At 31.5% G+C, this 25,313-nt stretch overlaps 4 protein-coding genes and 1 long non-coding RNA gene across 14 annotated transcripts; all 5 read left to right on the top strand.

The window, feature by feature from the left end:
• Positions 1 to 247: 247 nt before the first annotated feature.
• On the top strand, positions 248 to 2,433 carry LOC106307370 (pentatricopeptide repeat-containing protein At3g53170). The gene is made up of 4 exons (XM_013744307.1): positions 248 to 466; positions 580 to 847; positions 928 to 2,023; positions 2,104 to 2,433. Exons 1-4 carry the CDS (start codon positions 384 to 386, stop codon positions 2,124 to 2,126), a joined length of 1,470 nt encoding a protein of 489 aa, XP_013599761.1. The 5' UTR covers positions 248 to 383; the 3' UTR covers positions 2,127 to 2,433.
• A 347-nt stretch (positions 2,434 to 2,780) lies between these two features.
• On the top strand, positions 2,781 to 5,105 carry LOC106309970. 10 transcript variants are annotated; one of them, XR_001263660.1, is made up of 7 exons: positions 2,781 to 2,999; positions 3,084 to 3,471; positions 3,999 to 4,121; positions 4,201 to 4,282; positions 4,361 to 4,510; positions 4,622 to 4,721; positions 4,805 to 5,105. It is a non-coding gene; the product is annotated as an uncharacterized LOC106309970 (long non-coding RNA). The 10 variants fall into 10 exon arrangements; XR_001263662.1 differs by having other exon boundaries at positions 2,781 to 3,133; positions 3,369 to 3,471; XR_001263663.1 differs by having other exon boundaries at positions 2,781 to 3,138; positions 3,369 to 3,471.
• A 3,214-nt stretch (positions 5,106 to 8,319) lies between these two features.
• LOC106310189 (UDP-glycosyltransferase 73C7) lies at positions 8,320 to 9,957 on the top strand. The gene has a single exon (XM_013747412.1). The coding sequence runs from the start codon at positions 8,394 to 8,396 to the stop codon at positions 9,864 to 9,866; it is 1,473 nt and encodes a 490-aa protein (XP_013602866.1). The 5' UTR covers positions 8,320 to 8,393; the 3' UTR covers positions 9,867 to 9,957.
• A 479-nt stretch (positions 9,958 to 10,436) lies between these two features.
• Positions 10,437 to 11,286, top strand: LOC106309109 (transcription factor Pur-alpha 1-like). Its single transcript, XM_013746178.1, has 4 exons — positions 10,437 to 10,503; positions 10,578 to 10,645; positions 10,733 to 10,957; positions 11,065 to 11,286. The coding sequence occupies exons 1-4, from the start codon at positions 10,437 to 10,439 to the stop codon at positions 11,284 to 11,286; spliced, it is 582 nt and encodes a 193-aa protein (XP_013601632.1).
• Positions 11,287 to 22,598: 11,312 nt separating this feature from the next.
• On the top strand, positions 22,599 to 24,197 carry LOC106310173 (UDP-glycosyltransferase 73D1-like). Its single transcript, XM_013747393.1, has one exon. The coding sequence runs from the start codon at positions 22,654 to 22,656 to the stop codon at positions 24,157 to 24,159; it is 1,506 nt and encodes a 501-aa protein (XP_013602847.1). The 5' UTR covers positions 22,599 to 22,653; the 3' UTR covers positions 24,160 to 24,197.
• Positions 24,198 to 25,313: the final 1,116 nt, after the last annotated feature.

Genomic DNA, 25,313 nt, shown 5'->3' with positions numbered 1-25,313 from the left:
CGGATAACTCTTTTTTTCTTGCATGTCCTTGTTCACCTTGTGATTTGTGGCATTGTCAAAGCACTGCCCACTCGTATTCTCTAGTTGGTGATTCGGATAAACTTTCTAAATTTCTAAAACCGGTCCAGTCATATTTCTATAATCCGGTTCGCATCACAATTGTTAGCCAAAATGTGTCTAATCTTTGGTTAACAAATAGAACCGAAAGTTCATTAAACCGGAATCCCAAGTAAGACAAAACCACATCAAAATGATAGTTTCCGGTTTCAAATCGAAATCAAACCGAAGAAACAAAAAGATGAAGCAGAGCAACTGTGTCTTCTAGTCACGAAGGTTTCGTCTACGCAGGAACTTTGGAGTCTTCTCGTCTCCCATTTGTTTTGATGGCATTGATACAACAACCTGTTCAAGGGAGTTCTTCTCTTTGTGCCAATGAAATCATCCAATCGAGTCACTGCTTTTCTCGGTAACATTCTCATACCTCTTCTTGCTGTTTTATGATTTTACGTTTCTTTGGGTATTTCACACTTTCACTAGCTTGATCCAGCAACTTATATCATTATCCCCTGTTCTCTCTAGGCACGTAACCTCTGTGTCAGTGATGCACACAACATGTTCGACGGAAAGCCCCAAAGAACGTAAAGATAGAAAGAGCTCTGGGTTGATATCAACAAAACACCAAGTAGATCCCAAGAGAGAATTATCTCGTATTCTGAGAACAGACGCTGCTGTTAAGAGCATCGAGAGGAAAGCCAACTCCGAAAAGTACAACACTTTATGGCCAAAAGCTGTTCTTGAAGCACTTGATGATGCTGTCAAAGAGAATCGATGGCAGTCTGCTCTCAAGGTACATCATCTCTGTGGGTACAATTGTCTGTTGAGATTCCATAAGATTCATTTTCTTGTTTCTCTGTTTTTTTTTTATAGATATTCAGTCTTCTTAGGAAGCAGCATTGGTACGAACCAAGATGCAAAACCTACACAAAGCTATTCAAACTCCTTGGCAACTGCAAACAGCCTGAGCAAGCGAGCTTACTCTTCGAACTATTGCTGTCCGAAGGACTAAAACCCACCATCGACGTCTACACGTCTCTCATATCCGTCTACGGCAAATGCTCTCTTCTAGAAAAGGCCTTTGCAACTCTCGAATACATGAAATCAGCTAGCGACTGCACCCCGGACGTCTTCACTTTCACCGTTCTCATCAGCTGCTGCTGCAAACTCGCACGGTTCGATCTCGTTAACCGCGTCCTCCTCGAGATGTCGTACCTTGGAGTTAGATGCAGCACGGTGACTTACAACACTATCCTCGACGGGTATGGCAAGGCAGGCTTGTTTGAGGAGATGGAGAACGTTTTAGCTGATATGATCGAGGATGGAGACTCTCTTCCAGATGTTTTCACGCTTAACTCAATCATTGGCTCTTATGGAAACGGCGGCAACATTAGAAAGATGGAGAGCTGGTATAACCGGTTCCAGCTTATGGGAGTGGAGCCAGACATCACCACGTTCAACGTACTGATCCTGTCCTTTGGTAAAGCTGGGATGTACAAGAAGATGAGCTCTGTGATGGATTACATGGAGAAAAGATTCTTCTCCCCGACGGTTGTCACTTACAACATTGTGATCGAGACGTTTGGGAAAGCGGGGAGGATCGAGAAGATGGAGGATGTGTTCAGGAAGATGAAGTATCGAGGAGTTAAGCCTAACTCAATCACTTACTGTTCGCTTGTTGACGCGTATAGCAAAGCTGGTCTTGTGGGTAAGATAGATTCGGTTTTGAGGCAGGTTGTGAATTCGGATGTGGTGCTGGATACGGTTTTCTTCAATTGTATAATCAATGCGTATGGTGAGGCTGGTGATCTGGCCACGATGAAGGAGTTGTACATACAGATGGAAGAGAGGAAATGTAAGCCTGATAAGATTACTTTTGCGACTATGGTCAAGACTTATGCTGCTCATGGGATATTTGATGCGGTTCGTGAACTTGAGAAGCAGATGATTTCCACTTGTGAGAGTTCAGGTATCCTTTTTAAAAAAATAGCTGGGTAGTTACTGTGGTCATAGTTGTTTTCTAAGCTCTGTTTCTTCAATTTGATGCAGGCAAGAAGAGGCTTATGGGGTGATGTGGTGATTTGGAAGTTGTTCACTGTAAGAGGATCACTCACAAGCCTGTAACTTAAGCTCTGGAATCGGCATGGTTAGCAAGATTACTAGACCGTCATGGCCATTACTTAATAGAATATCAGCATTGTGGATAATTCTTGGTCTTTGTTACGTAAATAAGGGACAACCTTTGTAGCTCTGTTGTGTAAAGGGTCTGATTGAGTCACTAGTTAGATTGTGTGTTACGTCTTATTATTATTTTTAAAATGTGTGTTTGAATGTATTATCTGCGTAACCTCAAAGTTGGAATCAAGGTGTGTTCATATCCATAGGCCCAGGATTAGACAGTTAATAATACCTTTACATTGTAAAACATTCTTTTCAAAAGGGATTGGATTTTTAACACAATAAAACCAACTTTTAATTCTTAAAAAAAAACAAGAACATTAGGACACAATACATCAGGTTTATATTGGATCATTTTCTTATGTTAATTCGTATCAATCATACATTTTGGAAAGGGTTTACGCTTCTGAGTGTATGTATATAATGAAACATGAACTGGCATGTCCAGTATTTAAATAAATTTTACTCACATCTTTAAATTAACAAAAAAAGTTGACATATATTTGGTTATGAAAACATCTTATATAATAAAGTAGGGTATGCTCTCTCCTCATTCCTCTACGTCCTCAAAGGAGACTGGGGCATCCCAGATCATTCGCATTTTTTTTGCTATAGTTCCGGTTATCGACACGCTTATTTGAACTAGGCTTTTATTACAATTACAGATTAAGCCCACATGGAATTAGGGTTCGTCTTCCGTCATCCTCTTGCTCCTGCGACCTACACGATGAAATCCCACAGAGATGAAAAGCGCCGTTTTGATCTGCGTAACGTCTCAACAATCCATCCATAAATATGTTCTTTACTTTGAGTTTTTTGTGATTGATCTACTCCTCCCACTTCACAAACAGCGTCAAGCTCTCAAATCGCAAAAACTAACGAGCTCTTCTCAACTCCTCTGGTGAAGTAACGCACAGTTTTAATGTTTTTCAGTAACCAAAACCCATGAACCCCACTATCGCCTCTTCATTGCCTATTTAATTTTTTTTTTATAACCTCTGGCGAACACATATATTTACTCTCAGAGTGTGATCTCTAATTTCCTTACTGTATGCCGATTGATTATAGCTTAAACTCCTAGACAAGCTCTCCCATAATGGTAACTTGTCGGCTTCATTTGTCCGAGTTGAATGCAGAACGCTGTAGGGAGGTCGTTGAGGAACCTTCGAATTTGGGAGTCTCTGAATGTCAAAGTAGGGTCGGCTGATGGGTGTTGATATGTTGCTGCTTGATTCCAAGGTATTTTGTTTTTGTCATTTACTTTACAAATTAGACATCACATAACGGATTATGTGAGAAAGCCATTATCCTAAAGATCGTATTTTCTCAGGCGACTGCTTCATGCATCCATCAATGCTCACAAACTAGACACCTTCAAGCACTTATTGAGTGAAGGATCTCTTTATGAGCTTAGTGTTTTTGAAGTAACCTGGATCAAACTAAACTTTTGCTTTGGTTTCATATATCAATAGAGAGTTTTAGGTTCTAGAATTACGATGGTCTTGCCCAACAAGAATACTGATTTACAAGGTTATAGCTTTGTATTCCAAACTTAAAAGTTGCTCCATATATTTATTTGCATTCACAGTTGCTAGCATTTCAAACATATTTTCCAATGGTTGTTGTTGGAAAAATTATGGGGATTCGAACAGCTTACAGTGAAGAGAGTCAGAGTACACCGCATGATGATTACTTACATTCATTTATTTATAAGGCATACATAAGGTTGTCAGCGTGTCTTAAACTTTTCCACTATGTTTTCTCAGGAGCTCTGATGTATGCCTAAGTATTTGACGGCTTAGCTAAGCTCCTTGAAGAGAATTTGCTGAGTAGGAACGAAGAACCCGAGGTTTTGGTTGCAACTAACATCAACCTTAAATTAGTAGGCAGTAGTACATTACCTCATGTCTTAAAAAAAGTTTTTGATTGTCTTAAAATGTTACTTGACTGTTTGAAATATTGTTTCAGGACGGCTATTCCTGAATAAGACATCCACCACTCATTTCTATTTAGATAATGAGTGTGTTGCTGGTGCAAGTTATCTTCAGAGGTAACCACTCATTTTTAAAACAACTAATATTCCTTTAATTATGTCGTCAAACTCACCCAAAGAGTTTTTAAAACTAAGGGTGTGTTGCAGTAAGGAAGGCTCAACCTCTAACCCGAAAGTATGTGCTGTCAAGAAAATTGAACCATTGACTTTGGCCAAATTGCAGCGTGGGTTCACATCATTTACATGTGTTTCATGCAATGAGGAGAACATTACTGGAGTTATAAGGTAATCTATCCTGACCAAAGCCACCTTTGTTACTTTTAATTCACAAATCCACCACCAATCTAGGTTCTAAATTAAGACATTGCTTTGAGCAATATTTACTAACGTGTCCAGATGAGCGTCTCAGATGCTACGGAAACTTTGAATTTTGTTGCTTTGACACTGAAATCACTAAACTGACCAATATACGCGATGCCGATGTCCCAACGAGCAGGTATATATTTGTTAGCTACTAGAACTTAACGTTTCTCTATTTGGGCTATGTACTTATATTATTGCATCCGGTTGCTTATCAAGGGAGGTGGTGGACAAAACCCCAGGATTGGGACCTTCTACTAAGTCTACATGGATGGTTGCTCAGAAAAGAAGCCACAGACTGACTAACTTAGAAAGAAGTGAAGCTTTTAAGAAAAAAAAATAAAAATAAAAAAAAGAAAGAAGAAATGACCTGTACGTTGCTTTTCTTTGAAAAAAATATTTCCAGACACTGAAGTCTGAGTACTTCAAAACTTTGACATATTTTGATTTTATGCTTTACTTTTTTCGTAAATGCACCGTCTCAGATGTTTTGCAGTTGAAAAATAAAAAGAAAAGTTGATTCTCCACTACTACTTTCATTGTCCAACTCCTACCAAATCGTAATCACATATTTATAAATAAGATGGATATTGGCTGCACACTGCATATTTACAACAATCTGCCTGATATTTACTTACTAAATCATTACGAACACTAAATAGGCACCTATCATCCATTCATCCTCCTTGGCCAATCTTAACTTATTTAACAGCTATGAAGACAATATATATTTTAAACAATATAAAAAAGAAAGAAATATGGAGATTGTGATTCCAGTCATCGATATATATATTGTAACATGTTTAAAACAGAAGTTGGTAAGAGTTGAGTTCAGGCCAGTATATTAAAATTTAATGTTCTCAGTACGAACATGCGACAAGTAACTCATGCCAAAATCCAGTATAACAATCAGATGAGTAAAACAGGTAAACTCATCAAACAAATGTAAGAAACAAACTACTGTAACTTAACCAAGTAAGAGTATGTTAACACTTAACACCTACTCTCTCACAACAAACACACAGTCTCGTGCCTAGGTGTTTGGGGGCCTAAGGCTAGAGTAAAAACATTTCCATAATTAGTAACAAAAATCTATTATAAAAAACCTTACAAACATTATGTATTTAATATTTATAAATTCATATGAAAACTGGTCATATTATTTCTTAAAAGAATACAAACCACAAAGTTTATTAAACCAAAAATACAAAATTTGAAATTATCTACAAAGATTTTATAATTATTTAATTAAGTATATGTGTTTATTTAGATATGCTGAATGGTAAGCTTATAAATGTATTACTACAATGTAAAAATAAAATCATACAAGCTAAGAAAGTTATAATTCAAAGTCTAAAAAATAAATAAATAAAATAATAGTTTTATGAAATTAGATAATAAATTAAATCAAAAAGTCTAAAATAGCATGAAATAAATCTAAATAGCATATAAATTATTGTTTCCAAAACTAAGAGAAATTTATTTAGGTATAGCCAATTGAAAGAGGAATTAAAATGGGGCTCCTAAATGTGCTATACAAGTTGGGGTCTAAGGCAGTTGACTTTCTCATAGCAAGGTGAGCACGCCTCTGCAAACACATACAAATTCTTCGGCGTGAAGATTATAAACGATCATGTGCATCTGATATTTTCTGCCTAGGAATTCTTTAGTAATGGTTAAGAGATGATGGTAACATGGGGCCGTACGGTGGACTTAACACTAGAGCTTTGAGAGGATTTCCTGGCAACACTCAACCAGCATCCAGAACAAAGAAAAAAATAGATTTGAGGAATTCCTACGCAGAAAATAACTTTCTTGGAACAAATGCAATGCACAAATATATAATAACATCCGCGCAAAGCGCGGAAAAACTACTAGTTATTAATAATCTTCCTTTATGAGAGAAACCGATAAGCACCAGCGCAAGGGAACCTCTAGACTCAGAGCCTCTCTGCAAAACCAAAAACATTATATATAATGATTTTAAGTGATTGTTTTTTGGTTATAATTGATGATTAAGATGCATTCAGTAAATTGTTTTCTTTTTGGTTATATCATCTATGTAGCAGATTTTTACCAAAAAAACATCTATGCATCAGATGAACTTATATGTACGTAGCTTTTACACTTCTGAGACCTTTATTCTGGCTAGAATTTACAGAAAAAAAAAGATGATGAAACTAATACATTCGTAAGACTAATAGCATCCGCACTGAGGGTTTATGGGGGGAGTTCACACAGAAATAAAAAAAAAATAAAATAAAATAATTCAATCCCATGAACCTTTCTCTCCTAAAGTTCTTTGGACTGAACTCTTCTCTCCTAAAGTTCATCACTATAGCGCGGGCCCCCCGTGTCGTGCCGGCCCGCGATTGGTCTAGTTTTTTTTTTTTTTTTTAAATCAAAAAAAAAAAATTTTAATAATAAAAAATTGAAAAGATGAACCCTCTCTGGACTAAAGAGATACTTTGATTTATCTTAATTATGCTTCCGTCGGCGCTTTAGAATTGTCGAACACAATTTTGTGATCTAAACGCTGACGTAGCTACTAGCCTACTAGCTGCATTATTTCTAAAGAGTGACCTTATTTTCAATCGTAAATATCATTTCTTTTGTTTTTCTGATATTGTAAAAAGTAACTGTGCTGCAATCCTGCTCTTAGGCCTGGAATTTTTATCCGAGATCCGTATTCGATCTGAGATTTGATCCGAAATTCGATCCGAATACGATCCGAAAATCCGGATATCCGAAGGGATCGAATCCGGATCTGGATAGTAAAATGTTGGATCCGTCAAAGCCGGATCCGGATCCGGATATCTTAATTTTTAGTCCGGATATTCGAATCCGTAAGTTTTATCGATAAATATTTCAAAATAGTAATATATATATATATAAATTAATTTTATTTAATATATTTTCATTTTTATAATAGTATATATAAATTTTATGTAAATTTTGTAATATTATACATAGAAATAATTAAAAACATTATATATTTTTTTATTTTTAAATTATTGTTCATATTTTATATATATATATTAATATTGTTTTTTATTTATTTTAAGAATCCAATTCTGGATCCAGATATCCGCCGGATATTACAATTTTTAGAAGGATATCTGAGAACTCCGAATCCGGATAAAGATTATAAAATTATGGATCCGCCGGATAAGAATTCAGATCCAGATACCTTAAAATTGCTCGAATATTCGATCCGTCCCAGGTCTACCTGTACTAGCTTACTAAAAGTTAGAGCGAAGCTAGTTTATTAAAAAAGTCAACTATAAAATTAGTTTTGCCAAATAAATTGAACACGACCGAAGAAATCTCTTATGTTGAATAAAGCTAACGATGGTTGATTGTTGATAACACTAATTAATTTTCTTCAAATAGTATATAGTTTAGCAGACTTTATTTGAACCGCGACTTTTGTAATTAAACTAATTATTGTCTTCTTGGCCCCATTTCATGATGTTTATTCAAGAGAAGGACGAGACATGTTATGGTTCGATTTAAATAACGACACGTCTATATACTTTCCAGATGGATATTTTATAAAACACTGTCACATACTATTGTTTGTTGATTTTTTTCTTACAGCAGGAAGCAAAACTCAATTCAAAGTTTTATTGGAAAAGTAAATTCTAATATTTTAACGTCGGCTCTCAAGACGGGTCAAAACAAATGGTGTATATAAACTCTATCCGCGTAGCTATACATTTACATGTATCATTTGTTGAAAAATTACCTTATATTCAATCCCAAAACATTTAGTTTTCTTATCTTTCAAATTGTAAGATCTACCACAATGTCTTCACATGATCTTGTTCACTTCGTCGTAATACCCTTTATGGCTCAAGGCCATATGATCCCACTGGTCGATATCTCTAAGCTCTTGTCCCAGCGTCAAGGTGTGACTGTCACCATCATCACAACTACTCAAAACGTAGCCAGGATCAAGTCCTCACTCTCTTCTTCCTCTACCTTTTCGACTATCAACATCGTTGAAATTAAATTTCCCTTTCAACTAGCTGGTCTACCTGAAGGGTGCGAGAGTGTAGACATGCTAGACTCAGCAGCCGATTTGGTTAAGTTCTTTCACGCGGCAAACACGCTTGAGGAACAAGTCGAAAAGGCTATGGAGAAGATGGTTCAGCCACGACCGAGCTGCATCATTGGAGACATGAGCCTTCCTTTCACGTCAAGCCTTGCCAAGAAACTCAAGATTCCCAAACTTCTCTTCCATGGGTTTTCTTGTTTCAGCCTTGCATGCATACACGTGGTTCGAGAAAGTGGGATTTTGAAAGCTGTAGAATCAAACGACGAGTATTTCGATTTGCATGGGTTGCCTGATAGACTTGAGTTCACTAAGCCTCAGATCTCAGTCCTTCAGCCTGTTGAAGGAATTATGAAAGAGGGTACGGACAAGATTATTGAAAGTGATATTGACTCTTATGGTGTTATTGTGAACAGCTTCGAAGAGTTAGAAGTTGATTATGTAAGAGAATATAAGAAAGCAAGAGGAGGAAAAGTCTGGTGTGTAGGACCTGTTGCCTTGTGCAATAACTTAGAGCTTGACAAAGTTAAGAGAGGAGACAAGGCTTCCATTGGTCAAGACCAATGCCTTCATTGGCTTGACTCGCGAGAAAAGGGTTCAGTGCTCTACGTTTGCCTTGGTAGTCTATGCAATCTCCCCTTGGCTCAGCTCAAGGAGCTAGGTCTAGGCCTTGAGGAATCTAATAAGCCTTTCGTATGGGTTATAAGAGAATGGGGAAAATATGAAGGGCTAGGGAAATGGATGCAAGAAAGTGGATTTGAAGAGAGGATCAAAGATAGAGGACTTGTGATCAATGGTTGGGCACCACAAGTGTTCATCCTCTCACATGCATCAATAGGAGGGTTCTTGACTCATTGTGGATGGAACTCGATTCTAGAGGGAATTACTGCAGGAGTCCCATTATTGACATGGCCTTTGTTTGCTGAACAATTCTACAATGAGAAGTTAGTTGTGAAGATATTAAAAGCAGGATTAAAGATAGGAGTAGAGAAATCCATGCAATATGGGAAAGAAGAAGAGATAGGAGTGATGGTGAGTAGAGAAAGTGTGAGAAAGGCTGTGGATGAGCTGATGGGTGATAGTGAAGAAGCACAAGAAAGAATAAGAAGAGTTAAAGAACTTAGTGGCATGGCAAATAAGGCTTTGGAAGAAGGGAGATCTTCGCATTCTAATATAACAATGCTCATTCAAGACATCAAGGAGAAATCACAATCTCAAATATAGTTAATGGAGAGTTTTAGTTATTGTTGTTAAGAATGTTATTGTTTCTAAATATAATTTTTAAATCTTCACGTTAAAGAAAATAAGTTTTTGTCTAAAACAAAGTTAATTAGGCTTAGCCTTTTGCAAGATATTTTTTAAAATAAAAAAAAAATCAATTTTTTCTTACTACAATAGTATTAAGGCCCAATTGTTGGATCCTAATTCCTAAACCAGTAATCAAAACTATACTAAAAGGAGAATATACTCCTCAGGGAGGCCTTCCACGTCGACAGATTAAATCATCCAATAGGGTTGCGTGTTTCTTCCAAGTCAGACACGGTTTGGGCTGTCTTTTTTTGATCCATAAATTGTACGGAATTGGGCTTCTTTTGTTAATCCGTAATTTTTTTATTATTGGACTGGTCTGTTAACGAGCTTCGCATTATGTTATTAGTTTTGAGAAACCTGAGTCTTAGAATGGACTTTGGTTAAAGAAAATCATTTATATGGCCCAGTAGATCTCTTCGGTTTCGAAACGTTCTCTTCAATGGAGTTAACTAATCCAAACACAAAGCGACTGTTTGTGTTTCCATGAATCTGTTTCTCTTACTCTACCTCCACGTCTCCATCTTTACTCTGTTAATCAATAGTGGATCACGTTCGTAACACCTCCTGCATTCCACTTTATATATACTCTTATCTAAACAGATGGACCCTTTTTCTCTGATTAAGGATGGGCGGCTTTCAGGAACATATTGGCTGAGATCCTTGAAGCATCAGGGCTTATGGTGCCGAATCAGGTTGGGATACTCTCTACTGGTGTTAACTAATAAGCTATAAGCTCTCTGTTTCTCTCGGGTCTTATTCTCACTTCCTCTTGAAAACAGAAGCCTTCTGATGCAGAGGAACATCTGGTTGGACTTTCAGATGATGTGGGCGTTGGATTTATACCTGACCATGGTAACCAACCCTCCTCTTCTACTGTTGATCGAGCAACTGACTCGACAGGCCAGGATGAAACCGGTGTTTCTAAGGTAATCAGAGCTGACCAGAAACGGTTCTTCTTTGATCTTGGGAATAATAACAGGGGCCATTTCCTGAAGATATCTGAGGTAAATCGTAGAAACAGTTCTTCTTTGATGTTATTTAAACTCTCTTGAGAGCGTGGTTTTAAGCAACTCTCAATACATGAAAATATATAGGTGGCAGGTTCTGACAGGTCCTCGATGAGCTTGAATTGGTGAGCAAGACGTTGCAAGTGGAGCAAAAGCTATTCTACTTAGATCTCAAGGAGAATCCTCGCGGGAAGTACCTGAAGATATCGGAGAAGACGTCGGGTTCGAGGTCAATCATCATCGTTCCTTCCTCTGGCATCTCCTGGTTCCTCGATCTCTTCAATTACTACGTCCGACGAGCACGAGAGCAAAGAGTTGCAGCTTGATTCCAAGGTTCCTTATTAACTCTGTCTCTGTCATCTCTCTTTCACTCTCTTATTCTACTGGCGTTGACTTTTTTGAGTTCTTTGTGATTTAGGTGTTTTACTTTGATACCACTATCCGTCGTCGGCAAACACCTCGAAATATCCGCCCGTGACTACCGCTCTTTCGAACCAACCCTATGGTTTCAGCGGCTTTAACATCAGGGCGACACAAATCAGCAAGAAGAGGAAGGTGAGTTTCATTGTGTCCTTTTCTGTCCTCATTGATCTCCTTCGCGGAATCGTAGTTTGAATTGTATCTGTGTTGAGTTTCTGTAGTTTGTAGCCGACGGTGTGTTCTTTGCTAAGTTGAATGGGGTGGTCTTGCCGTTGGCAAGTATAGTTTTTAATGTTTACTGCGAAATATTATTCATCAACTGATACTTGATTTTGCTCACATCCCAAAAGAGAGAGTGTGCTTAGTTTAGTTATCAAGCCATTTCCTTCATAGGGACAGTGGCAGTTTCTCTAAAGTTGTTGTGTAGTTTTCATTTCTCTTGCTGATTTTGAAATGATATTGTATTGTATAGGGCTTGATATGGTGTCTTGAGATTCGTTATGGAGAGTGGAGCTAAGGTGAGGTGTGTACACATCCCTTTTCTCTATTTTTTTTATAATTTCTTTTCCATTTATTAAAGCAAACCTTCAGTTTAAGTAGTCAACAACCTTGGGATTCCTCTATCTAAGGTTCTGTGTTGAGCTTGCTGTGGATGACGGCAAAGATACCGGCTATGTTTGTTGTCTTTGATAAGGAGATGACAAAGCTTACCAACAAAGAATTTGTTGTCCTTGCGCTTAAAGAGGTATTCTCATTTACCCACAAAACATTTACAGTTTGTTTGGCATTTTCACATGCACTACCAATGCCTCTGAAACTACTGCCCTACTACAGCTACCAAACGGGTGGAGAGGATGAGCTACTTCCCTTGAAGAGCTTACTGGCAAGGAGTGTGTTTCAGATCCGTGTGACACTTTATAACTTCACACCCAACCACCGTACCTTCAGTGTCTCGACCATCACTGAAGATCTCATCATTGACAACCAGGCCGACGTGCTTGCCCATATATATCGCTATTTTAGAGTAATGTATCTTTAATTGTTTCCTCTCACAACCCAACTTGAAAAATAAAATATAAACATTCATGAAAATCACAATTAATAATTATTGAATGATAACTAATATTTTTGAAAAATATTGAACATAAACAACAAAATATAACCTAATAAATTTGCTAGAATTACCCCCCAAAATAATTGAATGGCATAAATTACATATGTAAAGCTATTGTATCTTATAAAATATCCACAATTTAGTCAGCTTCTTTTTCAATGAGTAAATAGATACAACATTGTAAATCAAAACCTATAGATTATTGACATCTTTAAAAATATACAAAGTACATTAGCAGATACAGGAAAACGAATGGAAGTACATGTTATAACCATTTTAAAACTTAGAAATATACACATTTAAAACATGCCGCCAACGAATTACAATTATTAGAAGGATATAACGTCAAAAAATGTGACAAAAAGTTTTAAGCAAATAACATTACTCCCCTAGACTATATTTGCGAAGTGATTTTGCCACATGTCAATTCTACAATCAATTTCACAAAACAAATATGACATGTCTATTGAAATTGATGAAATTGCATTGTATTTAATGTTAATTTATATTTTTGGTAAACTTTTTAAAATATGGTAATATCTCATATATGAATAAAACTATATTATGTTAATAAAATAGATTTTAGATTTTAAAAACTTCTAATTCAAGTAATATTACAAAATTCAAAATTTGTTTATTACAATTAATATTTTACCATTAGATATATTAAAATAATATTTTAGATCGATATTCAATTGTCAGTTTTCAACTATTACACATAAAAAAATATTATTAAGTACGCTTTTTTTTTTTAAATGGGGTTTTATATTTTAAGTTGGTTATTGGAGTACTTTTTATTTTCGTTAATTTATTCGAGATGAGATTCCAATCTTTTAAACTAAGATAATTTACGTTCTATACATAATTATATTTTTAACATAACTCTAAAATCTCGGACTTGATTCTTCATATTTTATTAGTTAATTTTGTTACATATAATAGAGATACTTACTTCAAACTAAAAATATATTAAAAAAAAATCAAATTTGAAATTTAGTTATAATATAATTTAATATACTATAATTCACATAGAAATAAAAATGATAAATGTAACAAATTTAAATATATTATCCGCTCGTATGGATCTAGTCAAACTTAAAGATAATAAATAGTGTTTAGAGGTCAAAATTTTTGTTTATCAAAGTGTTTAAGTTATATTTCCGAATGGAAATACAAAAGAGAATGAATTCGTTGTCAAAATGACTAACTGGACATCGATTATTACCTCCCTCTCCCTCTCCCTCTCTCTCGGTCCCTTCTTTTTTCTTCTCTGGTTTGCTTTGCTCTCTTTTATAGACTTTTCTTCATGTCGATCCCTTCTTCTTTCATATTATTTCTCTGACCTGGAACAATAACCGGCAGAGTTGTCTTGACAGCTATGTTCGGCGTATTTTTAGGGTGTTGACGTCCTTTTCTTTACACCCAGTTGCGTGTGCCAAATCGTCCTGACAAGCAGGTAAACCGACTATCTTTTGTTAGTTAGATTTCACTTTTGTTTTTATCGAATAATTGGGTCGAGTTAACTCCTGGGCCCTGATTCATATACGGGCCCATAGCCAACACCGATATTGTCGAAGAAGTCCAATTTTCTTGTTCTTTCTAACCCCAAAATTAGTTGGAACAGATATAGCCGCATGTGGTAGTAACACAAGTCACGACTCACGACTCACGACTCACGAGGGCCCAATTTATTTTACGTAATGGCTAGAAAACACATTTTGTAGCAGTTTCCTTGTATAGTCTCTTATACAATCTGGCCTGACCTCTAGAGCAAATCACACATGCTTTCTATTTTCTCCAAAGTTTTCAGTAATTCTTTTGTTTATTATTTGAAATTGACTTGACGAAGGTGGGGAAGTCTGGGAAACTTGAGCCTCTTAATCTGTTAACAATTTTTGTTGTTGCTGAAATTACTAATTTCTAACCCATAATTTTTTTTCGAGATTAAATGGTTGTTAGCAGTATTACACGCAATAAATCATTCATCTCCGCCTGAAGAATTCAATTTATAGCACAATGAAATCAAACTAATTTGTATCCACTAAATGACTACATCTTTGGTATATTTATACAAATACAGTAGAACCTCTATAAATTAACAATGTTGGAACTTTGAAATTTTATTAATTTATAGAAATATTAATTTACAAAAAATTTCTTATTTAAATTTTATTTTAAGATATATTTATTCAAGGATAAAAAAATATTTGATTTTAGTGTATAGACATTAATTGTTATTTTGAAATTTGACATTTATATTAATTTTATTATATTATTTGGTGTGTATAATATATATTGCATAGAACTTAAATGTGGTTTTAGATATAATATTGTTAAATCTCATCAAAATATATCAAGTATTAAAAAAATATAAAGATAATTCAATTGTGAATATAAAACGAACAATATAATAATAGGCTCTTACTTATATAAAACAAGATATGAGCCCATTGCGTTGCAACGAGTTTTGTTTGATATTTTAATTTAATAAAAACCATAAAATAATAAATCATTTTATTCTAGTATTATGATTGTTTTTTGCATATGTTGTTTGAGAGTTATTTTATAATTAAAACCTATTTTCACATATAAGTTCAAGTTAATATTTGTATTTTATAATCATAGTGCATATATAAGTTGTTATAAACTTTATACTAAAGATTAGAGAAAATACTATACATAAACATTTAAACTGAACACAATCCGAAATAATAAATGAAAAGTATAAAGAAATAAAAGTTAAATACACCAATCGAATCAATGACAACATTATACATGTTCTTATGTACTAATTTAACGTTTTATTAAATAAGTCTTTAAAATTTTATTTTGCTAGGATTTTTTTAAAAAGGAACACATTGTATTTTATAAATCTTCTTTTTATTTACAATTAAAAAATAAAAAATAATATTAAATACTCTTTTACAATATTTTTAAAAGATTTTAGAAAAGGTAAATTACTGTCATATAACATATTATAGTTATCTTCTCTTTACAATTTCAGAAAAAATATATTGCTATCAATAATTATTTTTAGTTATGAATAAATATTTTTAAAATTGTTATTTTTACAATTCGTATCAATACTAATTTTACACTTCTTTGTAAATTAAATAATTTTTATTATCATGTTCATCATCAAAACTCTCTTAAAAATAATATCAAATAAATTTTTACAATTCTCTTTTGGTTAGGACTTAAAAATATTATACAAATTTCTTTTGTTTATGATTTTTGTTTTATAAAAAAGGAAAACAACTACGAAATATTCTTTTACAGTTTTGTAGAATTTTTGAAAAGGAAATTATATTACATAATTTTTTTACAATTATATTTTGTCTAGGATTTAAAAAAACAAAATTTCTATCAAATAACTATTTCCAATTAATATTGACTATTTTTAAAAGTTGAAATTTTCAAAATTCATTTTTTTCAATATCATTAATATTTTTACAAATTTTCTTCTTAATTGAATAAGTGTTACTATCATGTTTATCATTAAAGTTTTGAAGTAAAAATTACTTTTAATTAAAATTTTACAATTCTCTCTTGTCACAATTTAAAAAAAAAAGAAAAATTCTTAATTGGTTAAGATTAGAAAAGAATTATCTTTTAGAAATATCTTTTATTTAAGATTTTAGGGAAAAAAAACTTATTTTCACATAATAGAAGTTTTTATTGACACATTCATAATCTAATTTTTTTAATTCACACATATCACAATCATATCAGGTGAAATATATGAAGTTAATTTTGGTTTATATTTTTAACACAAATTTATTAATAAGTAAAGTTAGTAAATTATAAGAAAAATAAGATTACTTTTACGTTTTAATTAAGTTGAGGGATGTTGTCGTGTGGCTACGTATACATTAATTTAGTTTGCATGGTTAGCCATGTGATGGCCAATACTTCATGTAGTCAGCAATCATTTTCCTTTTTATTTTATTTCGACTTTTAAAAAAGAAATTAATTTTTTTAGATGTTTATACAACTATTTATTTTTAATGAAAAATTTCTGTTTAATTATTTATATATTTTGTCTTATACATACATACACATATTTATCATATTCACACATACTCATTTAGATTAAAAAGTTGAGTTGTATCAAGAAATTAAAAAAAAACACTCAGGTAATACTTTTCATGTAAATACTATTGTGTTTTCTAAAAATAATATGTGGAAGCATAAACCTAAATACATATGTGAAATATTTATAGCTATTTTTTGTCATAATTTTTTAACATACAATCCCTTATATATTAATTGAAAAACATTACAACATTGTTTTGTAGCATCTTAACTTATATTATATTTTTTAAACTAAATATCAAATTGATAAATAATGTACAAAAGAATATTCTCGCATTTTCCTTAAATAAAATCTACAAAATTACCTAATATGATTAACATATATATGAAAATTAAAGATTATGAATAATAAATATTTGATAATAATTTTTGTATCTTAGTTTTTTTTTGTTTAATCTTATATTATTAAAAGATACTAAACAATCATATTAACCGTATAATAAAAAAAATATTTTTTCTAACATGTTATATTTTGAATTTTAAAACGACTATAAATTACTAAAAGCGTTAAATGTCTCACACTAATGTTTTGTGATCAATAGTTTAACTATTTTGTAATAACAAGATACAAACGATCATAAATCGTATGAATATGAGTCTCGTTTAATAGACATTCATATTATATATTAATATAGTTTAAATTAAACTATACAACATATAAAAATACAAAATATGTTAATTTCTAAATTTGTATTGAAAAAAGAAATTTTAATATTTTAATTTTGAAATTTGCATTGACAAGCTCGCACATTAGATATTTTGTGTTTATCATATGAGTATGAGTTTTCAATATAAAATATTTTTATCAAAATATACTATATATTTATTTCCATGTCATTGAAATTTAGTTATATATATACCATATAAAATAAATAAAATGATTATTTTGATTTATTTACCAAATAAATATCGTAAATAAACAAAAGGTATTGTTTTGATTTATGTGCTTACTCTAATTTAATTATATACATAATATGTAAATGAACACAAATAAATAATAATATATAAAAATTATTTTTATATATAACGTTCATTCCGTGCAATTGCATGGATCTTAACCTAGTTATCTATTAAAAAGGAAAGTTATTTGCTTGTAAGAAAATAATCAGATTACTTTTTCAATTTTTTTTTTTAATTATTCTTTAAAAAAGTAATATTATTTATTTTAAAGTTAGTTTTCTTCATGTTTTTATTAAATAATTTATTGTACTTGTAGGATTTTACAATTCTTTTTTTTAACAATTTTTTCTTAAAAGTTAATGTTTATCTTTTATAATTCTCTATGTTTAGTATATTTTAAAACAAACATTATAATGAATAATAATAATAATTATTATTATTATAATAATAATAATAATAATAATTATTATTATTATTATAATAATAATAATAATAACAATAAGACTATTAAGTAATATTTATTTTTAAGAAAAATCGTTTTTATTATTTTAGTATATATATTTTTGATTATGATATAGTTTAAAACATATCACATTTTTAAATATATAACTACCATGTGTCACATTTTTATAATTATATTTTTATTAAAAGTTTAGAAAAGAAAAGTTATATCAAATAAATTGTTTTCAAATCTATTTTTTTAGGATTTTGAAAAAGAAAAATTTCTAAAAACATTACTACTAAATAATTTTTTTAAAATCGCTTTTACTTTTAAATAATTTTTAAAAGTATTTTTTTCAAAATTCATTTTTATTATCTTATTATATATATTTTTAATCATTATATATTTAGACACATGTCACAATATTAAAAGTAAAATTATTATCAAATAATCTTTTGCAATAATCTTTTGATTAGAATTTTTAAAAATGGAAAATTACTATGAAATAATATATATAATAAGATTTTAATATCTTAGTATATGTATTTTTAATTTTTAGATAGATTAACACATGTCACAATCTTAAATATATAATTGCTATGTGTCGCGATCATGTTAATTAGCAATTTTGAAGAACTAAGTTTTATATAATAAGATATTATATATATTTTTAATCATTATATATTTAAACAACTGTCACAATATTAGAAATAATATTTTGCAATTATCTTTTGATTAGGATTTTAAAAAAGAAAAATTACTATTAAATAATATATAATAAGATTTTTAATAAAATTCTTTTTTGTTAATATCTTAGTATATATATTTTTATTTATGAGATAGATTAACACATGTCACTATCTTAAATATATAATTGTTGTGTCACGATCATGTTAATTAACAGCTTTAAGAACTAAGCTTTATATAATAAGATATGTATACATAAAAAGTATTAATTTATGATTTTAATCAGACCATACATTTACATAAAATATTCTAAAAAATTATTATCTTATTATTTTGATCGATTTGTGTGAAATTTTGAACTGGTCTAAGTTGGGAACAACAAAATTTATTAATTTATGGAGATTATTAATTTATCGAATATTAATTTATAGATGCTCTACTGTAACTTACACTGCATTTGCTTTATTTTCAAATTTGTGGGATATTTGGATATATCGATTCCCAATTAATCTCTTAAGTAATCTCTTAAGGAAGACAATATTAATGACTAAATCGCTTCTGAGTTGCTTAGGGAGGTTTAAAACATGATCCATATTCTTCTCACCAAATGATATTAATTTTGTCAACCTCTATAAATTAATATTGTTGAGACTTTGAAATTTTATTGATTTATAGAGATATTAATTTATAAAAAAAAATTCTTATTTAGATTTTTATTTTAAGATATATTTATTTTAACATAAGACAAATATTTGATTTTAGTGTATAGACACTAATTGTTATTTGTTTTTGAAATTTGACATTTATATTAACTTTATTATAATATATGGTGTATATAATGTATATTGCATAGAACTTAAATGTGGTTTTAGATATTATATTACTAAATTTCATCAAAAAAATATTATGTGTTAAAGAAATATAAATATAATTCCAATGTGAATATAAAATAAACAATATAATAATATGTTCTCACTTATATAAAATATGTATAAATAGAAATTATTAATTTATAATTTTAATGGGACCATATATTTACACAATTTTTTTTTAAATTATTATCTTATTATTTTATCGATTTGTGTCAAATTTTGAACCGGTTCAAACTGAAACCGATAAAATTTATTATTTTATAGAGATTATTAATTTATCGAATATTAATTTATAGAGGTTCCAGTGTATAAATTAAACCTAGCACCAACGGTTTTATGCTTTGCTTCTAATTAATCGTTACCTATGTTTTGGTTTTTCTTCGGTTAATATTAGTATAACTACAAAAATAGAAAATTCAAAATTCGACATGGTAAACTGGGTCGTTAATTAAGTTTTTTTCGGGGGAAAATAGAATTTTCAAGCGTATTTTTTATTTAAAAGTGTGATAGCTGTTGTTTTAGGAAATATTGCATAGAAGTTTCTTAAAATATCCAAAATTTGCTATGCATGTCTTTGATTTAGTTTCAGTTTTGCATGTATCATATGGTTTTACCAGTTTATTACTATTTTAGTTCCGTCTTAATTAAATACGAATAGAGACATAGACATTAGTATTTCAATATTTTCTTATGCAAGAAAACGCAAAATTACCCTTTTCAAAACAAAAAAAAAACGCAAAATTACATGTAAACATAATAGCAATACGCTAAACTTTTGCTTAGAAACGGCGCCACGTGATAGCATTAACTATTGGCCCTGCGATTAACCACCGACGCGCAATTATTCTAGAGAAGGTTAACCAAAAGCAAAATATACATCAATCATAAGGTTGAACTAGTCTACGCTGGTTTGTTCACAACCGACGCACAATTGAACGTGTCAAAGTGTCCTTTTTCTTTAAACCAAAAACAAAATGTCCTTTTCAAACGAAGTTCAATAGAAAAAACCTACAAACAAATAGGAACCAAGTTTTGCCGTGATGTTTGGGGTTTATTTCTTAAAAAAAAAGTTAGCTTAAATTTACGAGTTGGCTTTCAGTTAGAGTAGTTATATAAATTTCTTGGTATAGCTGCTGGTAAAACAAGGGTAGTTGTTTTTTTGACAAAAAAAACAAGGGTAGTTCCTCAACTATTTTGTTTTTTTCTTTGTTTAAATTCGTTAACTTTTAACTAGTTTGTCGAGGAACCTTCACTTAAATCATTTTATAGTTTTGTAATGACAAAATAATTGACGGAAGACATAATAGGATTGTATTTGGTTTAGTCTTAAAAAACACATAATAGAATGTATCATTTTTCATTTTTAATACTAGGCCTAGCCTAGCTGTTCTGTTCGGATTCGGTTTGAATAATTTAATTTTTTGGATTTCTGGTACTGTGGTCATAAATTCTATTCGGGTTTACTAATTTTCAAATCGGTTTTAGTTTGGTTCCTTCTGGGTTCAGTTCATATCGAGTTATTACCAATGTTTGAAATCACTTTAAAAAAATTTAAAAACTAAAAAATTGACCAAGATATGGAAAATATACAAATTATTCAAAAATCTAATTTAAAACTAGTTAAACTACCTAAATTAACTAAAATTACTCCATATAACAAATAAAACAAACTACAAAAATCTTTAATAAACTCTTAAATATCTAAATTACCTTAACATATATAATAAAATTAAGATATTTAACTAATTTTGGATCCTATTTTGGATTTCGGTTCGGGTTGTGTTCAAACCTGAAAATACCTACCTCGATTTTTGTTTTTGGCAACGAACGGCTATTCTATTACTCAAGGTTGAGGTGGTTTGGATAACCAGACCGGGATAGAACAACCAACAAAATAAAACTCTCTGCGAAAAAACCTCGCAGTCCTAGCTAAAGAATCCGAAATCTAATTTTGCGCTCATGGAATATGATTGATTTTGAAGTCTGGGAAACATATCTTCAGAGTCGCTATCCTCTCCAATTCTGTTGCAAAGCTTGGCCAAGCATGAGACTCATTTATAATGGCGATCAAATCTTTGTAGTCCGTTTCAAAACTCTGACAAGTCGAATACTGAAGCATACACATCGCCAATCGCAATGCTTCTACGTCGATTTTAAATCCTCTTCGGATACTATTTAATAATTGTTTAGATCGAATTTTGGTTCGGATTAAAGTTCAGACTTTGGTTTAGGATAAAAACGCCCAAACTGTTTTACTACATTAGCTTATAATAATCTCGATAATTTCGCAACATGTACATTATGTTATAGGATTCACATTACTTTGTCTATTTTCCTGCCTTTTTCAATGCATATTTTTGCGTTGTCATTCATAATATCGTTACTTGCTAGTCATCCCAACAAAATATTTGTTTTATTTTATTTGTACCTATTGAGCAAAAGAACTCCTTAGACATATAGGCAAACTCAGCATTTTCCATGCAGTTTCTAAGACATATAGTGATGAACTACACCACAAAGAAAATCAAATTAAACGATGTGATGAACAAAGCAGTTATCAACCTTTAGGCAGGGACAACACCAGAAAAGGTTAACTGACCCCAGCGGTCCTCACAGTGACCTTTACGTTTATGTACAACCTTGTTAGATACGCTCATTGACTTCATATTTTGGCCAGATGCTTGACCTTGTTGTATATTTTACACTGATATCATAATCAATAATTATAATTCTACGAAGTTACCTTTTCGTAAATGCTAGTGAAATTTTCATTTATTTTATATAAATGATAAAATAACTCACAACTAAAATTGTATGTGTATGCGGGTACGTCAGCTGGGTTAAGGATTTCAATTTCCTCATACATTTCTTGATAAAAATGAGGTAGCTCACAATTGTCATGGTATAGTAACTGGCTCACTTTCGTCATCGATCAAAATTTTAAACAATAATGAATGCGTAGTTGGTTCTCTAAACAATAGTTTTTTATAATGACTTATTCAAAGTCAATATATACAGGTTTTGAAGACCTACCCAATACTAAATAAACTCCATTATAAAGATTCATTCACACATGTATATATATATGCATATTAGCAGATTGTCTGTGTATCCTCTAATATGTTATGCATCCTTTATCTTCAAACATTTGATAAACCCAAAAATGGAAACTAAAATGGTTTCAAAAGCCAAAAGACTTCACTTTATATTGATGCCTCTCATGGCTCAAGGGCATCTAATCCCCATGGTTGATATCTCCAAAATTCTTGCGGAACAAGGCAACATCATCACCATAGTTTCAACCCCTCAAAATGCTTCAAGATTTGCGAAGACAGTTGAGCGCGCAAAGTCAGAGTCAGGTTTCCAAATCAACGTGGTGACATTCCCAATTGCCTACAAAGAATTTGGTCTTCCAGAAAATTGTGAGACTCTCGACACTTTGCCCTCCAAAGACCTCTTAAGGAAGTTCTACGACGCTGTGGACAAGATTCAGGAGCCCTTGGAGAGGTTTCTCGAGGAACAAGAAACCCCTCCGAGTTGCATAATCTCCGACAAATGCCTTTTTTGGACGTCCAAAACCGCGAAAAGGTTCAAGATCCCAAGGGTTGTGTTCCACGGAATGTGTTGTTTCTCTCTTTTAAGCTCCCACAACGTCCATCTTCATAGCCCGCACCTCTCGGTTTCTTCAGACTCAGAGCCTTTCTCTATACCAGAAATGCCACATAAGGTCGAGATAGCTGGATCTCAGTTACCAGGTGCGTTCAGGAAATTAGAAAATATGGATGACGTTCGCGAGAAGATGCGTGAATCTGAATCTGAAGCCTTTGGGGTTATTGTTAATAGCTTCCACAAACTGGAACCTGGCTACGCAGAGGCCTACGCTAAAGCCATTAAGAAGAAGGTATGGTTCATTGGACCAGTTTCTTTATGCAATGATCGTATGGTGGATTTATTTGATAGAGGAAACAACTGTAACATTGCGATTAGTGAGACTGAATGCTTGAAGTTTCTAGATTCGATGAGACCAAAGTCTGTCTTGTATGTTTGTCTAGGTAGCCTCTGTCGACTAATACCTAATCAACTGATAGAACTGGGGTTAGCGTTAGAAGTATCAGGCAAGCCCTTTATTTGGGTGATCAAGACCGAGGAAAAACACATGAATATGCTAAATGAATGGCTAAAACGTGGAAGGTTTGAAGAGAGGATTAGAGGTAGAGGGATAGTGATAAAGGGTTGGAGTCCTCAGGCTATGATACTCTCACATGGCTCTACCGGAGGGTTCTTGACTCATTGCGGTTGGAACTCGGTGATCGAAGGGGTATCTTTTGGTGTACCGATGATCACATGGCCGATGTTCGCTGAACAGTTTCTCAATGAGAAACTCGTAGTGGAGGTGTTGAAGGTTGGGGTTAGGGTTGGTGCGGAGATTCCTGTGAGATGGGGAGACGAGGAAAGAGTAGGAGTGTCGGTCAAGAAACATAGTGTTGTGAAAGCTATAAAGCTTTTGATGGACGAAGATGGAAATGAAGATGGTGAGTTCTTGGGAAGAAGGATACGCGTTCAAGAACTTGCAGTAAAGGCGAGAGAGGCTGTGGAAATGAAAGGATCTTCGAGTACTAACGTTTCATTATTTATCCAAGATGTCTTAGAGAAATTGAGTCTCGAATAGAGAAGTCTAAGGTAGACAATGTTAAACTCGTTTTAAATAAGGAAAAAATGCAATTTTAGTATCACGAAAATCTATGATATTAAAACAGAATCACCTTTTATATACTTACAAACTAGGAGTTTTTCTGCGTATGAGTTTTTCTGCGCCATACGCAGAAATAATAACTTTTAACATAACATTTTTTATTTCAAAAGAAAATTTTGATTTATATTTCAACATTATTAATTTATATTTTAACTTCAATAGTTATAAGAAATCATAAACGTATTTTTGTAATCTTATTCTTTTTTATTTGGTATAATTATTTAAATTTGATTTGATTTATTTTTTAATAAAGATAAAATTAGATTTTATAAAAATAATTTTAATTATATTATTGTGTTTAATGATTATTTATTTTAAATATAAATATATATATATATATATCTTCCCATTTAATTTTAAATATATACATATATATATTTACATATAAATATAAATTCTAATAAATTTGAGACTTTGTTTGTTTTAATTAAACTGAAAAATCTTTATATTAATTTAAATGATGAAGATGAACGGATAAATTTAAATAATGTTTAAATATTTAACTATCAATTTTTTTTTGGATTAGTGTTACTTTATTTAGTTTATTTTTATTAATGTGAGATACATATATACATATATTTATTATTTTAATTGTGATATATGAATTATTAATATATTTAATAGTTTACCATAAATAAATATTTATATGAAAAATTGACATTAATGATGATATATGAGTTATTTTTATTACCATATTTAAAATCTCTGCAAAATAAAATAAATTTTTATAAAAAAATTTTACATCTTACAATTAATATGATGCATGTCACTATTTTCTAAAACCATGTCATCTATTTTAAGTGCATTTTTCAGCGAGAATGATTGTATTGACGACAAGTGTATAAATCACTTCGCAAATATAGTCTAGGGGATAGTGTAGGTCGTATTATTACATATATTCAGTTCCTATTATTTTATCATATATACTAATTAATTCATTTTAGTGGTTATTATAATAAAATCTATTTGACCATATTTTTAGCAACTAATCGAATCTTCAAAATATGGTTTTCAATTCAAAATATATATTTCTCAAATTCTATCTTAAACGTTGTATCCCTATATATTGA

The sequence above is a fragment of the Brassica oleracea genome, chromosome C8, assembly GCF_000695525.1.
Source record: "Brassica oleracea var. oleracea cultivar TO1000 chromosome C8, BOL, whole genome shotgun sequence".
Taxonomy (NCBI): Eukaryota; Viridiplantae; Streptophyta; class Magnoliopsida; order Brassicales; family Brassicaceae; genus Brassica; species Brassica oleracea.
Note: the sequence above shows the minus strand (reverse complement) of the source record. Positions and strands in the feature narration are given on the sequence as shown.